The sequence below is a fragment of the Ictalurus punctatus genome, chromosome 14, assembly GCF_001660625.3.
Source record: "Ictalurus punctatus breed USDA103 chromosome 14, Coco_2.0, whole genome shotgun sequence".
Taxonomy (NCBI): Eukaryota; Metazoa; Chordata; class Actinopteri; order Siluriformes; family Ictaluridae; genus Ictalurus; species Ictalurus punctatus.
In genome coordinates, this window is record NC_030429.2 from 2,566,971 (window position 1) to 2,584,148 (window position 17,178).

The 17,178-nt window shown below is 46.3% G+C and overlaps 3 protein-coding genes across 3 annotated transcripts in view; 1 reads left to right on the top strand and 2 right to left on the bottom strand.

The window, feature by feature from the left end:
• Positions 1 to 5,244: 5,244 nt before the first annotated feature.
• LOC108261697 (catalase-like) lies at positions 5,245 to 6,466 on the bottom strand (the record flags this gene model as incomplete). The annotated part of the gene is made up of 5 exons (XM_017462510.3): positions 5,245 to 5,443; positions 5,544 to 5,627; positions 5,714 to 5,821; positions 5,963 to 6,093; positions 6,319 to 6,466. Coding segments are annotated over 5 exons (534 nt in total), but the record flags the coding sequence as incomplete, so codon positions are not given.
• Positions 6,467 to 10,888: 4,422 nt separating this feature from the next.
• The window catches only part of LOC108275263 (poly(ADP-ribose) glycohydrolase), an 89,506-nt gene continuing 83,216 nt past the window's right edge, over positions 10,889 to 17,178 (top strand). The window contains exon 1 of the mRNA XM_053685682.1: positions 10,889 to 10,894. The gene's annotated coding sequence lies outside the window, so the exon portion shown is untranslated. The remainder of the gene's footprint in view (positions 10,895 to 17,178) is intronic.
• LOC128634910 (interferon-induced transmembrane protein 3-like) lies at positions 15,923 to 17,170 on the bottom strand. The gene is made up of 2 exons (XM_053685685.1): positions 16,906 to 17,170; positions 15,923 to 16,219 (listed from the first exon to the last, which is right to left on the bottom strand). The coding sequence occupies exons 1-2, from the start codon at positions 17,077 to 17,079 to the stop codon at positions 16,070 to 16,072; spliced, it is 324 nt and encodes a 107-aa protein (XP_053541660.1). The 5' UTR covers positions 17,080 to 17,170; the 3' UTR covers positions 15,923 to 16,069.

The following is a 17,178-nucleotide window of genomic DNA, read 5'->3' on the forward strand; positions in this document are numbered from 1 at the left end:
AGAACATCTTTCAAAACGTCAAAAGCTGATTATGTGGAGATGTAACATTTTCTTTTAATTATCTATCTGTCTCAACAGAAACGTGAACATTATTCATGCCTAGGAAGCACTAGGGAAAGTGACTTGGAGACATGTGACAACTCATCAACGTTTCCTCAGTGTTCAGTACTGCTTTGTATTAGTTGTGTGGCAGTGAGTTTGTACTGTACGTCTGCGTGCTGTGACATTGGAAACGGTGTTGTTTTCCACGTCTCGTAACACAGAACGACCTACGAACGTGGTTACGACTACATTTCCGGTTTCGGGTTTAGGTCTGGTTTCAGCCTGGAGTGCTGCCTTTATACAGACTACAAGCTAAGGAAACAGAAACTAATTTGTAGCTGCTCTGTTTCACAAATACATTCACTTCTCTAACCCATAACAAAACATATCTCCTCTGAAGTGCCTTTGTCATATCAGGATTTGTTATGAAGTTTGGCTGCTGACATTGTAGCGCCCTCTTTTGATCTTAAGAAGAAACATCACAAAAAGAAACCCATGCACTAATCATTGAATGGGAGGAAGTCATGCCTGTAGATTAAGAAAAGGCACTACCTCACCAAGCATCAGCTAAATAATACAGCAGAGCCTGTGAGTGTGTGAGGCTATACCCGCAGCATTTCCACAGGGTTTGGCTCAGTACTTGTTGGCATGTTAGTGGGGTCAATTGCCATTTGCTTCACCTCTGTGAAATAGTTTACATGTTACATGTTGAATATATATATATATATATATATATATATATATATATATATATATATATATATATATATATATATATATATATATATAATTTGACCCAACGAAGGGGTTCATGGGTAAAAGGTTGAGGTGTGTACCAGAAAAGGTTTACATACTGTCTAATACTGGCAATATAATTCTTTAATCTGACTGGAACCAAGTATATGCAGTGACATAAGGGGGAAAGAGAAGAGTCGAGCTGCAGCTTCTCTGGTCCAGTGGGCATTAAATGCATGCTCACACATAACTTTATAGTGCTACCATTATTATTGGCACCCTTCGTAAAAAATGAGCAAGGGCAAATAATTTTTTTTTTAAAAAGTACAAATTAGACCACATATTTTATTTTTTCACTTAGCAATAATCTATATATATATATATATATATATATATATATATATATATATATATATATATATATATATATATATATATATATATGAACGACGTTCATTTAGTTTTTCATTTGCCGCCCTCTAGTGGACAGGCTCAAGTAACGCCAATATGAAGGGAGACAGACCCCTGTGCTCACGCTCACACTCTACGTCTCCACGCTATCAAAATACTCAGAAAATACACTTACCATCCACTTTATTAGGTACACCTGCACATTCATGCAGCTATCTAAACTGTCAATCATGTGGCAGCAGCACAATTGGGGGTGGGGGGAGATTCAATTCAATTCAATTCAATTTTATTTGTATAGTGCTTTTTACAATAGACATTGTCTCAAAGCAGCTTTACAGAAATATCAACATGGTATACAGATATTAAAGGTGCGAATTTATCCCAACTGAGCAAGCCACTGAGTGGCGATGGTGGCAAGGAAAAACTCCCTAAGATGTTTTAAGAGGAAGAAACCTTGAGACGAACCAGACTCAGAAGGGAACCCATCCTCATCTGGGTAACAACAGTTAGTTGTTATATGAAGTCTGTATGGCCGTAGTCCCAGCAGTCTGGAATTAAAGAAGATTTGAGTTCCATCCAGAGGCAGAAAGGATCTGGATCTCTAGTATCTCCATAAATTCGTGTGGGGCTCGGCGAAAGGAGAGAGGGAGAAAAAAGATAATTATGACTGCGAAGTAGTAGAACAGAATCTAGTCAGGGTAGGCTTGAGTGAACAAATACGTTTTAAGCCTAGACTTAAACACTGAGACTGTGTCTGAGTCCCGAACACTAATAGGAAGACTGTTCCATAACTGTGGGGCTCTATTAGATAAAGCTCTTCCCCCTGCTGTAGCCTTCACTATTCGAGGTACCGTCAAATAGCCTGCATCTTTTGATCTAAGTAGGCGTGGCGGATCATATAAAACCAAAAGGTCGCTTAGATATTGTGGCGCGAGACCATTTAGTGCTTTATAGGTTAATAAAATTAAAAAAATATTTATAGCTAATGCGGGATTCCACTGGGAGCCAATGCAGTATTGATAATATCGGGGTGATGTGGTCGTATCTTCTAGTTCTAGTTAGGACTCTAGCAGCTGCATTCTGGACTAACTGGAGCTTATTTATATTCCTACTGGAACATCCAGACAGTAAGGCATTACAGTAATCTAATCTAGAGGTGACGAATGCATGAACTAGTATTTCCGCATCATGTAGTGACAATATGTTTCTTATTTTAGAAATATTTCTGAGATGAAAGAAAGCTATCCTAGTAGTATTATCTACATGAGCATCAAATGATAGGCTGGAGTCAATAATCACTACAAGGTCTTTAACTGCTGCACATGATGAAACAAAAAGAAGTGAGAAATAATAAGCTATGAAGATCATTTTTTAAAAATACCTAGAAAAAGACCAATTCAGAGTAATTTTTAAATTCATCAAATGGTCATCCTACCCCAAGGGCATTCTTAATTTGTTAACCAAAGTAACCAAGGTTTGCTTTCACCGCCTGTATTTACATTTTTTAAAATGATTTTTTACCAAGACTAGGCAATAAAATGTTTGGTAACATGACATTTAAAACACAGGGGAATAGAAGAAACACCGATCCACTACTAAGAACTCCTGTTTCTACAGACTACAAAGGAAATGTGTGCGTCTGTGGGTGAAAGAGAGAGAGAGTGAGTGAAGGAAAGTTTGCGTGCATATGGTATTACCACATACAGATAGACGATCGCACCTCCTGGCACGTGAAATGTGAGAAATATAAAGAAGGAAAATATGGTGGATGAGCCATGGGAGCAAAAATGGCCAGTCTCTATCTCCCCTGTCAATCACAGCATCACTGTGACCATCGTGGGTGAAAAACGCTGTAAATGTACACCTATTTGTTTGATTTACATGTTACATGCTAGCTCTTATACTAGCTTCATTAGTAGGTTAGCAAATCAAGCAAATTATAGGCTACTAGCTACAGTACTTACATTCACTGGCAGCACCAATGATTCCAAGCTTTATTTTTCTTTGCAGTGTATCTTTACACATTTATAAGAGGCATATATGACAGGATAACATGAAACCACAATTAAACTTATGTACAATTATCAAAAAAATTCTCAAACGCCCTGTCTACAATCACCTGTCTCTCTCTCTCTATCAGAATAACCTTCGCGATCTTAACCAGTCTGGCTTCAGAGTGGCACCCTCCACAGAGAATGCCCTTGTGGCTGTTAGTGAGAAGCATTCATGTAGATCAGCCAAACTGTTTTCAGTTCTCATCCTCAAGACTCTCCTGTCCATCCTCATGAGTCTAGGAATTCAAGAAACAGCGCAGGTTCGCTTCTTACCTGGAGAGATGTTCAGATCAGGTGACATGGAGGGGATTTAACTTGCCAACACCACACTGGTGGGTATTCGTACTTTGTGCCCAGTTTGCTGTCTCTGAAAGGGATCCATCAAGACCAGGAAACATGCTAGAAATGGTAAATGCTAACATTACAGATAGGATTTCATTTAGAAAAATTTCACCATTGTAACTGCGTCTGGAGAATATAAGAATCCACATAGGTACTGCAGTGTACTTCAGTAACAAAGGGTTGCATTCTGAATGCGAACAGGCCCTAATCATTAAATTAACAACTTTAGTCAGTGCCTTGGTCAGTGAGAATCTTTTATTATTCATTTTTACAAATATATTGTTCACAACACTTTTGTTGGACTTCAACAGCACATCATTCTTCTGGGAGATAATGCTGCTTGTGTAATGATTTTCCCCCATGCAAACTTTCAATAAATATCACATTTAATAATAGCGGTATGCTCTATTATGCATAACATTCTGCACTACTATCAGCACTATTATGATTATGCTGATGATGATGGTAAGTGCAAGCGTGGCGCCATTGAGATAAAACGCCTTGGAGCCGTACGCCTTCGCTCCATTCAGGTCTCCCACCATCTTCCGGTCTCTGGACTGAAACACACAAACACAAACACATAATAATAAAAATAATTTCACAAGCTCAAATATAGAGTGTCAGGTGACATCTGGATGCTCTTTACTGCATTCAGACATTAACATATTATACAAACGAATGCACACAGAGACCGATTGGCTAAGCCTTTGATAAACATTGAAATTTTAAGTGCAATTCGTTAAGCTTTAACCAACAGAAAGTCTCTGACTTGCAAAAACATTAATTTTACAGTATAAAGAAGAAAAAGAAGTAGAACACGACAAAGACTCTAAGTCAATGCAATATTTTTTTTTGTTAAACGCATTTAATTAAAGCTGAAAGTCTAGACTTCGATCACATGATTGCTTAACTTCCTAGCTGTTGTGGTGGTGTACAGAGGCACAACTGCAGAAATAAATTGCAGCACTGTCCAAATACTTATGGACCCAGCAGTAGTTACTCCTAGGCTTGTCCCAGCTCCTCTGCCATCACCCAGAGGAGCGTTCAGTGGAACCATGGAGCTCTGCATGTTGCTCAGTATCACGCCTCTCTGCGCTGTTTCAGAGCCTTCACACTTCAGATTCAATGTTTTAGGTGGAGGTTAAAAGGTAAGTTTTCATTTATACACTAACCACAGTGCTTCACGTAAAATGATTTTTAAAATCAAAATCATGATTTCATTGAATTAGTTAGAGAACACACAGAGAGCATAACTTCCACAGGGTTCAAAAAAGGGACGAAATGCGGGACAACAGTCCTTAAAAAACATTCAATTAAAAGGTTATATTTCAGGAAATGTTGGACTTCAGTAAGGTACAGGCGCATCTTTCTGATCTTAAATCTAATTTTTAAACTCTAAATCGTTTAATTCTTTATCCACATATCAAAATGCTCAAAAAGAAAAAAAGAAGCATTTCTTAGATGGTAAAAATTGTGGTAAATGATTAACATTAACTAGGCAATATGATGATGAAAATATCATGCTATCATTAGTGTACGGTTATTAGGCTGTGCTTTTTGTGTTTACGAGTTGTCTCGTGTCTCCAAGTCATTTCTCCCGAGCGTTTCCCAACATCCGACTTCTCAAAACTATCAAAAAGTTAATGCAGAATTAGTGCCTTTTTTGTTTTGTTTTTTTCAATCTTCTTGAAAATCATCTTATGGAGAATGTTATCCAGCTACACTGCTAATATTTTTAATGTGAAAGAAGAAATGCTCTTGTCAGGCATGTGTGTGTGCTGCAGAAATTCCACACGTCATATCTTGGAAGAAGCGACCACGGCAGATGAGCCTCCCTTCTTATACACGTGCAGAGAGTTCTGTGGAGAGAAAAAAAAAAGCACGATAACAGCGGTGTTTTTCTTCTGTAAGCACAAGCGTGACTTGTCGTTGATGTCTGTGGTCAGTATGAAGCCTTACCTTTTGGCCCTCTGCGTTATACTTGTCAAGCAGCGCCTGAACACGAGAGCCGTAATCCTGGTGCACCGCCATCAGATGCTGGACCTGTAAAGACAGACGGACTAAAACTGTTCTAAAACTGTCCAGAAAATCAAAGACGAGTCGGAACGAAAGACCGGCAAAGACGTTACCATGCGCTTCTGAATGAAGAGCTGAGCTCCTTTCAGATGTCCTGCCATGTTTTGGCAGAGACGCTCGCGCTCAGTCTCGTTCAGGACGGTGGTGAAGAAAGTGCGAACCTACATGAGCACAAAGAAGCTTAGAAAGCGCTACACATCGAATCCCACGCCTACAGAGAGGGTTAGACGATGCAATGCGACGTGACCCCCCTCCACCACCACTCCCCCACAATGCCGCTTGTCCACATGACCCGTCCATACCTGGGTCACGTTATCATCGTCCGAGCTGTTGTAGCGTCCGACGTCAGGAGAGACTCTAAACTTGGACTCCATGAAGCGTGGCTGACAATCTGGGGCACTGAAGCTGTTAGGGTAGTAGTTTGGGACTCCTCCTGTAAAAATCAATCAATCAATCAATCAATCAGTCAATCAATCAGTCAATCAATCAGTCAATCAATCAATCAATCAATCAGTCAATCAATCAGTCAATCAATCAATCAATCAATCTCGCATTATCAGAGCTGTGAGTTTGGACACTTCACGTTCAGCCGAGACGTGATCTCGATTCCGAGTGTGTAAAACTAAAGGCAAGATAGCAGTGTGTGAGAATTTCTCACCCTGGTTGTCAGTCACACACATGGGTCCATCTCTCTGATAGTTGGCCACGCGGGCACGATAAGGGCAATTAACAGGCAGCTGGAGGTAGTTGGCTCCAAGCCGATGGCGGTGGGTGTCAGGATAAGAGAAGAGACGACCCTGTGCAGAGTGTCACGTGTTAGACGATCAACGTGGCAAAAGCACACCGACCGACGAGTATTAAAAAGGTATAAGGACAGAGACACTTTCAGTTTTAGTGTCTGTATTTTCCAGATACACAGAAAATGTACACATGATATATGTACACCGTTACTGCTTCCCAATTACAGGATGATTGTTTAGAATGGATTTTTGGAGTTGGGATAAATTCGCACCTTTAATATCTGTATACCGTGTTGATATTTCTGTAAAGCTGCTTTGAGACAATGTCTATTGTAAAAAGCGCTATACAAATAAAATTGAATTGAATTGAATTGAATTTTTTTTATTTCGTAACAACATAAATAACAACATTGGGCATTATGACTATGTTCCTCGTTTGCGACGATAATTGGCGTACAATTATGTTTTATCAACACATCATCCACCAGATTTTCTCCAGATTTTAGATTCTTTTAGCTCAGAAATCCGACAACGTTTGCGGACTTTGTCACAGAGTTCATGTTGTCAGCTACGCTGCTTTTCTTTGCACAGCCCACAGAGACAACCACAGCTGTGGCTTCGAGCTCGGTTACGTTGCATCAAAGCCAGCACGTTGTGTGTTACCAGCCTGCTGTTATTCCCACCTATTGAGAACAGAGCAGCGGTGGATGTACACACACACACACACACACACACACACACACACACACACACACACACACACACACACAGTATCTCACAAAAGTGTGTACACCCCTCACATTTTTGTAAATATTTGGTGATATCTTTTCATGTGACAACTCTGAAGAAATGACACTTTGCTACAATGTAAAGTAGAGAGTGTACAGCTTGTGTAACAGTGTAAATTTGCTGTCCCCTCAAAATAACTCAACACACAGCCATTAATGTCTAAACCGCTGGCAACAAAAGTGCAGAAAGTGCAGTAGTACACAACTAAGTGAAAATGTCCAAATTGGGCCCAATTAGTAATTTTCCCTCCCTGGTGTCATGTGACTTGTTAGTGTTACAATGTCTCAGGTGTGAATGGGGAGCAGGTGTGTTAAATTTGGTGTCATTGCTCTCACACTCCCTCATACTGGTCACTGGAAGTTCAACATGGCACCTCATGGCAAAGAACTCTCTGAGCATCTGAAAAAAAAAATTGTTGCTCTACATAACGATGGCCTAGGCTATAAGAAGATTGCCAAGACCCTGACACTGAACTGTAGCACAGTGGCCATAACCATACAGAGGTTTAACAGAACATTTTCCACTCAGAACAGGCCTCGCCATGGTCGACCAAAGAAGTTGAGTGCACGTGCTCAGCGTCATATTCAGAGGTTGTGTTTGGGAAATAGATGTATGAGTGCTGCCAGCATTGCTGCAGAGGTTGAAGGGGTGGGGGGTCAGCCTGTCAGTGTTCAGACCATACAACGCACACTGCATCAGATTGGTCTGCATGGCTGTCGTCCCAGAAGGAAGCCTCTTCTAAAGATGATGCACAAGACAGCCCGCAAACAGTTTGCTGAAGACAAGCAGACTAAGGACATGGATTACTGGAACCATGCCCTGTGGTCTGATGAGACCAAGATAAACTTATTTGGTTCAGATGGTGTCAAGCGTGTGTGGCGGCAACCAGGTGAGGAGTACAAAGACAAGTGTGTCTTGCCTACAGTCAAGCATGGTGGTGGGAGTGTTATGGTCTGGCGCTGCATGAGTGCTGCCGGCACTGGGGAGCTACAGTTCATTGAGGGAACCATGAATGCCAACATGTACTGTGACATACTGAAGCAGAGCATGATCCCCTCCCTTCAGAGACTAGGCTGCAGGGCAGTATTCCAGCATGATAACGACCCCAAACACACCTCCAAGACGACCACTGCCTTGCTAAAGAAGCTGAGGGTGAAGGTGATGGACTGGCCAAGCATGTCTCCAGACCTAAACCCTATCGAGCATCTGTGGGGCATCCTCAAACGGAGGAGTTGGAAGAGGACTCCAGTGGCAACCTGTGATGCTCTGGTGAACTCCAAGCCCAAGAGGGTTAAGACAGTGCTGGAAAATAAATGTGGCCACACAAAATATTGACACTTTGGGCCCAATTTGGACATTTTCACTTAGGGCAGTACTCACTTTTGCCAGCGGTTTAGACATGAATGGCTGTGTGTTGAGTTATTTTGAGGGGACAGCAAATTTACACTGTTACACAAGCTGTACACTCACTACTTTACATTGTAGCAAAGTGTCATTTCTTCAGAGTTGTCACATGAAAAGATATAATCAAATACTTACAAAAATGTGAGGGTGTACACACTTTTGTGAGATACTGTGTGTGTGTGTGTGTGTGTGTGTGTATATATACATATATATATATATATATATATATATATATATATATATATATATATTGTCGCGACGGGCAGAGATCCGGCGCACACAAGAGGGAAAACGCTCCTTCTCCAACTGCCGCACCGGCACGACGTGGGCAGCTTCCTGCCGAACATTCCGCCAGCCGGAAGGACCGCCACGGCAGGGCGGGACTGACGCGACTCCGGCCAGCGATTGGTGGATCCAACGGGGAAGTCCCACCACTCAGGCGACGGCGGAGGAGGATAAGAGGGCGCGCTTCCGGCCGGGAAGCGGAAGAGAATATCGTAGCGTCAAGACCGACTCCGTGCGTGTTTGCAGCGATTCGCAATCTCCGATCACGACGGTAACCTCACACCCCACGCTAATCTCTCTCTCTCTCTCTCTCTCTCTCCCTCTCTCCAGGAGGTACAAGCGCGGACGAGACCGCCGGATAGTGAGAGTCACACATACGGAGGACGCTGGCCCGGGAAAACCCCCGCCCCGCCTCGGGAATCCCGCCTCCCCCACGAGTAGACTCCGCCGGCCGTCACGCCTCCACAAAACCCCGCACTCATCCACTTATAACCCATTCACCTCACCCTAGCCACAATAAACCACCGTTTGCGAACATCCTTCTGTCTCCTGTGGGTCTGTACGCCGCCCTTCCCCGGGCTAATCCCTCACAACTGGTGGAGGATGCAGGCATAGTACAGACCCGCCTACCACACACACAAAAAAAAAAATTAAAAAAAAAATAAAAATGTATAAATAAACCCGCGAGAGAGAGGAAAAAAAAAAAAAAAAAAAAAAAAAAAAAAAAAAAAAAAGGACCCCCACAAAATGGACCACACCCTGCAACACCTGCTGGAGACCAGCCTCCAGCAGCACGCTGTGACACAGCAGCTCGCCGAGAGCCTTCAGATTGCCACACAGACACTGATCGCCATGAGGACTGAGACCCCCGCCGCCTCCATGACTCTCCCCGACGCAAGCAGCGAGATCCGCCGCCTACTACCCCCCCTTGGCCCCGAAGAGGACCTCGAGGCGTACTTCGAGACCTTCGAGAGTATCGCCCGCCGGGAGGGGTGGGACTGTGACGACTGGCCCCGTGCCCTTGGTCCCCTGCTCACGGGAGAGGCCCGAACAGCCTACTATGCCCTCGAGCTGGAGGAGGCCATGGACTACCTGGCGATGAAGGAGGGAGTCCTGGCGTGGTGTGGCCGAACCCCTGGCCAGGCAGCTACTGAATTCCATCGTTGGGTTTATCGATCAGGTGCCCGACCACGCTGCCAGATGAACGCCCTCATCCAGATCACCAAACGATGGCTCCGAACGGATTGGCATACCGCCTCGGAGGTGGCGGAGAAGGTGGCGGTCGACTGTTTCCTGAGAGCGCTACCCCGGGCAGAGAGACAGGCCGTGGGGGCCCACGCCCCAACTACGCCCCAGGAACTCCTGACTGCCCTGGAGGGAACCTTGGCCACCCTGGAGCTTGACTCCGGGGAGCAGCAGCACCTCGATCGGCCCCTCGGTGCCCAGAGCCCCCGGTCCGACCGCCAGACCCGGCCCCGCATCTGGAGGAACCCCCAGAGGGCACCCACTTGTGAACACCCCCGAGACGAGCCCATGCCTACAGAGCCGGAGAGGGAAGCCGCCCAGCTGCTTACAAAACCATGGCTGGCAGGCTGCGCCCTCCATCAGCAGCAACCGCCGGAGGCGCCATCCGTGACGGTGTGGGTCGAAGGGAGACCGGTAACCGCCCTACTGGACACCGGGAGCACGGTGACCCTTGCCCAACCCTCCATCCTGCCTGAGGGGCGCCACCCAAGCGGGACGCTTACCGTGACCTGCGTCCATGGGGACACACGGAGCGAAGCCGGCACCTGGCCCCTCCAGGTCGGAATCATCCCCGAACTCCCCGTGCCCCTCCTCCTGGGACGAGACTGGCCAGGATTCCGGGTGGTACCGAGAGCCGAGCCCCGGAGATCGCGGCAGCGGGGGAAGGGGATCCCAACCTGGCCGGCCTACTTGGCCCAGGACGACGGAGAGGCCACCTCAGAAGGTAAGATCCCCCAAACTACTAACCCTCTGTCATCTGTCTTTCCCCAGGTAAACCGGGAGGGGAAGTTCGGCCGGGAGCAGAAGGAGGACGACTGGCTGAAGCACTGCTGGGCCCAGGTACGGGTGATAGAGGGGGTCAACCAGAGTCCAAACCTGAGGCTCCCCACATCGTACTTCCTCGTCTGAGGGGGGCTCCTGTACCAACGGGCCTGCCGCCGCGGGGAGCAGGTGGACCTACTGGTAGTGCCCCGAGCCAAGACAGCCATCGTATTACACCTAGTCCACACCCATCCCCTCGGCGGCCACCTGGGGGCCCGAAATACCCTGGAGAAACTGCGGGACCGCTTCGTGTGGCCCGGGATGGACGCGGAGGTCCGGGCCTTTTGCCAACAGTGCCTGCAGTGCCAACGCACGGCCCTGCGGAGGCCCCCGCCGGTGCCCCTGATACCCCTGCCCATTATCGGCGTCCCGTTTGAGCGAGTGGGCATGGATCTCGTGGGGCCCCTACACAAGTCTGCCCGGGGCCATGAATACATCCTGGTCCTGGTCGACTACGCCACTCGGTACCCTGAGGCGGTGCTGCTCTGCAAGGCCACCTCGCAAAACATCGCCAGAGAGCTGGTACTCCTCTTCAGTCGAGTGGGGATCCCCAAGGACGTGCTGACCGACCAAGGTACGCCTTTTGTCTCGAAGCTAATGGCGGATTTGTGTCGTCTGTTACAGGTGAAGCACCTCCGGACGTCCGTCTACCACCACCAAACCGACGGGCTTGTTGAGAGGTTCAATCAGACCCTCAAGCGGATGCTGCGCCGGGTGGTGGACGAGGAGGGGAGGAACTGGGACCTCCTCCTCCCCTACGTACTCTTCGCCGTTCGGGAGTGCCCCCAGGTGTCCACGGGCTTCACGCCCTTCGAGCTCCTGTTCGGGCGGCGGCCGCAGGGATTGTTGGATGTAGCCCGCGAAGCCTGGGAGGAGCAACCATCCCCCTTCCGCTCCGTCATCGAGTACGTGCAGGACATGCAAGCAAGGATTGACAGGGTGGCAAGGCCCAAGACAGCCTTTAGCACGGCCACCGGCCACTGGCAGTACCGGGTTCTCCCCTTTGGGCTGCACGGGGCGCCCGCCACGTTCCAGCGGCTAATGGACATCCTCCTGCGACCCCACCAACAGTTTGCCGCGGCCTACCTGGACGACGTGGTCATACACTCCTCCACCTGGGCTGACCACCTGTTCCACCTCAGGGAGGTCCTGAAAGCCCTCCGGGAGGCTGGCCTGACGGCGAACCCAAAGAAATGCCACCTAGGGCTGACGGAAGCCCAGTACCTGGGATACCGCATCGGACGGGGAATGCTGAAGCCCCAACAAAAAAAGATCGAGGCTGTGAAGGACTACCCACGTCCAACATCGAAAAAACAGGTACGTGCCTTCTTGGGATTGGCGAGCTACTACCGCAGGTTCGTGCCTAACTTTTCTGCTGTAGCCTCTCCCCTCTCAGACCTTACAAAGAAGGGCCAGCCAGACCAGGTGAAGTGGACAGCCGATGCAGAAAGGGCCTTCCAGGCCCTAAAAGAGGCCCTCACCAGCGCGCCGATACTCCGCAACCCGGACTTTGACCTCCCGTTCACTGTACATACTGATGCTTCCGAGACCGGGCTGGGCGCCGTCCTCTCCCAGACCTTCGACGGGGAAGAACACCCAGTCCTCTACATCAGCCGGAAGCTGTCCCCGGCCGAGAGGAAGTATGCGGCGGTCGAGCGGGAGGCACTAGCAATAAAATGGGCCATCGAGGAGCTGAGATACTATCTGGCGGGCAGGCACTTCGTCCGCATAACAGACCACGCCCCCCTACAGTGGATGGCCGAGGCAAAGGACACCAACGCCCGGGTAACCCGCTGGTTCCTCGCCTTACAAGACTTCTCCTTTCAGGCTAAGCACCGGGCGGGGGCCCAGCATGGTAACGCGGATGGGCTCTCACGACGAAACGCCCTCTGGGCCCACCACCGAGCGGCAGTAGGCTCGGAGCTGAGGGGGGGGTACTGTCGCGACGGGCAGAGAGCCGGCGCACACAAGAGGGAATACGCTCCTTCTCCAACTGCCGCACCGGCACGACGTGGGCAGCTTCCTGCCGAACATTCCGCCAGCCGGAAGGACCGCCACGGCAGGGCGGGACTGACGCGACTCCGGCCAGCGATTGGCGGATCCAACGGGGAAGTCCCACCACTCAGGCGAAGGCGGAGGAGGATAAAAGGGCGCGCTTCCGGCCGGGAAGCGGAAGAGAATATCGTAGCGTCAAGACGGACTCCGTGCGTGTTTGCAGCGATTCGCAATATCCAATCACGACGGTAACCTCACACCCCACGCTAATCTCTCTCTCTCTCTCTCTCTCTCTCTCTCTCCCTCTCTCCAGGAGGTACAAGCGCGGACGAGACCGCCGGATAGTGAGAGTCGCACATACGGAGGACGCCGGCCCGGGAAAACCCCCGCCCCGCCTCGGGAATCCCGCCTCCGCCACGAGTAGACGCCGCCGGCCGTCACGCCTCCACAAAACCCCGCACTCATCCACTTATAACCCATTCACCTCACCCTAGCCACAATAAACCAAAGTTTGCGAACATCCTTCTGTCTCCTGTGGGTCTGTACGCCGCCCTTCCCCGGGCTAATCCCTCACAATATATAAAATTATTTGACCCAACGAAGGGGTTCATGGGTAAAAGGTTGAGGTGTGTACCAGAAAAGGTTTACATACTGTCTAATACTGGCTATATAATTCTTTAATCTGACTGGAACCAAGTATATGCAGTGACATAAGGGGGAAAGAGAAGAGTTGAGCTGCAGATTCTCTTGTCATAGTGGGCATTAAATGCATGCTCACACATAACTTTATAGTGCAATAATTATTGGCACCTTTCATAAAAATGAGCAAGAGCAAATTAGACCACATATTTTCTTTTTTCACTTAGCAATAATCTGCTGCTTCAGCCCTCACTCTGCAGCAAAATGAGCGACGTTCATTTAGTTTTTCATTTGCTGCACTCTAGCGTAGGGGTTCCCAAACTTTTCCAGGGCAAGGCCCTGCAAATGGCATTAACATTTCACCGAGGCCCCCCTTTTGCAAGATGTCTTTAAAACACATTAAAAATACAGACTTCTCAATATATCCCCCTTTTTTTTTATTGATAATTACCTCTTTCATCTTCACATTACATTACATTAGGAATTGATTGTGTGTGTGGTTATCTGAGAGTGAGAATCGTGTATTTATTTATTTTTCACACCAAATTGTTGAGGCCCCCCAGGCGGGCCGCGGCCCCCACTTTGAAAACCACTGCTCTAGTGGACACCCTTAAGTAACATGCCAGAATGAAGGGAGACCCCTGTGTAACCGCTCACACTCTACGTCTCCACGCTATCAAAAATACTCAGAAAATACACTTTCATGCAGCTATCTAAACTGTCAATCATGTGGCAGCAGCACAATTGGGGGTGGGGGGAGATCTACAACAACATGCAGATACAGGTCGAGAGCGTCAGTTAATGTTCACATCTAACATCAGAATGAAGAAAAAGTGTGATCTCTGTGTGACTTTAGCCGTGGCAGGGATGTTGGTGCCAGACAGACACTGCTGATCTCCTGGGATCTTCACACACAACAATCTCTAGAGTTCACACAGAATGGTGCGATGCCACATATAATAGGTGTTTTTATTAAAGTGACCTTGAATTTTAACAAGCGGTAGACTTATTATTTTTTATAAACAACAGAAGTGAGAAATAATAAGCTATGAAGATAATCTTTTTAAAAATACCTAGAAAAAGACCAATTCAGAGTAATTTTTAAATTCATCAAATGGTCATCCTACCCCAAGGGCATTCTTAGTTTGTTAACCAAAGTAACCAAGGTTTGCTTTCACCGCCTGTATTTACATTTTTTAAAATGATTTTTTACCAAGACTAGGCAATAAAATGTTTGGTAACATGACATTTAAAACACAGGGGAATAGAAGAAACACCGATCCACTACTAAGAACTCCTGTTTCTACAGACTGCAAAGGAAATGAGTGCGTCTGTGGGTGAAAGAGAGAGAGAGTGAGTGAAGGAAAGTTTGCGTGCATATGATATTACCACATACAGATAGACGATCGCACCTCCTGGCACGTGAAATGTGAGAAATATAAAGAAGGAAAATATGGTGGATGAGCCATGGGAGCAAAAATGGCCAGTCTCTATCTCCCCTGTCAATCACAGCATCACTGTGACAATCGTGGGTGAAAAATGCTGTAAATGTACACCTATTTGTTTGATTTACATGTTACATGCTAGCTCTTATACTAGCTTCATTAGTAGGTTAGCAAATCAAGCAAATTATAGGCTACTAGCTACAGTACTTACATTCACTGGCAGCACCAATGATTCCAAGCTTTATTTTTCTTTGCAGTGTATCTTTACACATTTATAAGGCATATATGACAGGATAACATGAAACCACAATTAAACTTATGTACAATTATCAAAAAAATTCTCAAACGCCCTGTCTACAATCACCTGTCTCTCTCTCTCTATCTATCAGAACAACCTTCGCGATCTTAACCAGTCTGGCTTCAGAGTGGCACCCTCCACAGAGAATGCCCTTGTGGCTGTTATTGAAAAGCATTCATGTAGATCAGCCAAACTGTTTTCAGTTCTCATCCTCAAGACTCTCCTGTCCATCCTAATGAGTCTAGGAATTCAAGAAACAGCGCAGGTTCACCTGGAGGGATCAGGGATTCAGATCAGGTGACATGGAGGGGATTTAACTTGCCAACACCACATTGGTGGGTATTTGGACTTTGTGCCCAGTTTGCTGTCTCTGAAAGGGATCCATCAAGACCAGGAAACATGCTAGAAATGGTAAATGCTAACATTACAGATAGGATTTCATTTAGAAAAATTTCACCCTTGTAACTGCGTCTGGAGAATATAAGAATCCACATAGGTACTGCAGTGTACTTCAGTAACAAAGGGTTGCATTCTGAATGCGAACAGGCCCTAATCATTAAATTAACAACTTTAGTCAGTGCCTTGGTCAGTGAGAATCTTTTATTATTCATTTTTACAAATATGTTGTTCACAACACTTCTGTTGGACTTCAACAGCACATCATTCTTCTGGGAGATAATGCTGCTTGTGTAATGATTTTCCCCCATAAACTTTCAATAAATATCACATTTAAGAATATTAGTATGGTCAACGCATAGTACTCAGCACTACTATCAGCACTATTATGATTATGCTGATGATGATGGTAAGTGCAAGCGTGACGCCATTGAGATAAAATGCCTTGGAGCCGTACGCCTTCGCTCCATTCAGGTCTCCCACCATCTTCCGGTCTCTGGACTGAAACACACAAACACAAACACATAATAATAAAAATAATTTCACAAGCTCAAATATAGAGTGTCAGGTGACATCTGGATGCTCTTTACTGCGCTCAGACATTAACATATTATACAAACGAATGCACACAGAGACCGATTGGCTAAGCCTTTGATAAACATTGAAATTTTAAGTGCAATTCGTTAAGCTTTAACCAACAGAAAGTCTCTGACTTGCAAAAACATTAATTTTACAGTATAAAGAAGAAAAAGAAGTAGAACACGACAAAGACTCGAAGTCAATGCAATATTTTTTTTTGTTAAACGCATTTAATTAAAGCTGAAAGTCTAGACTTCGATCACATGATTGCTTAACTTCATAGCTGTTGTGGTGGTGTACAGAGGCACAACTGCAGAAATAAATTGCAGCACTGTCCAAATACTTATGGACCCAGCAGTAGTTACTCCTAGGCTTGTCCTGCCGGCTGGGAATAAAATCGAAGGGGAAGTTTTAAAAGAATGAAGTTTCTTATCTTCACCACACTCTGTTTTAATGTCTTTTTTTTTATCTAGTCATTTTAACAACGGACATTGTCACAAAGCAGCTTCACAGAAATCCAGATGTGTTGAGAGGATCTTCAGTATGAACATCAGTCGTTCATTTTTTATTTCGTTCACCTTTTAAATTCCCCGTTATTTGTGACTCACCTTGATGGAGAAAATCAAGGCGATCAGGCCCAGGCAGCAGGGGACTCCATAGATGAAGCTGGCAATGGACCACACCACGTAATCGGGTGGATGCTCCGGCATGTTCACCACGATTGTCCCAGCTCCTCTGCCATCACCCAGAGGAGCGTTCAGTGGAACCATGGAGCTCTGCATATTGCTCAATATCACGCCTCTCTGCGCTGTTTCAGAGCCTTCACTCTTCAGATTCAATGTTTTATGGTGGAGGTTAAAGGGTAAGTCCTCATTTATATA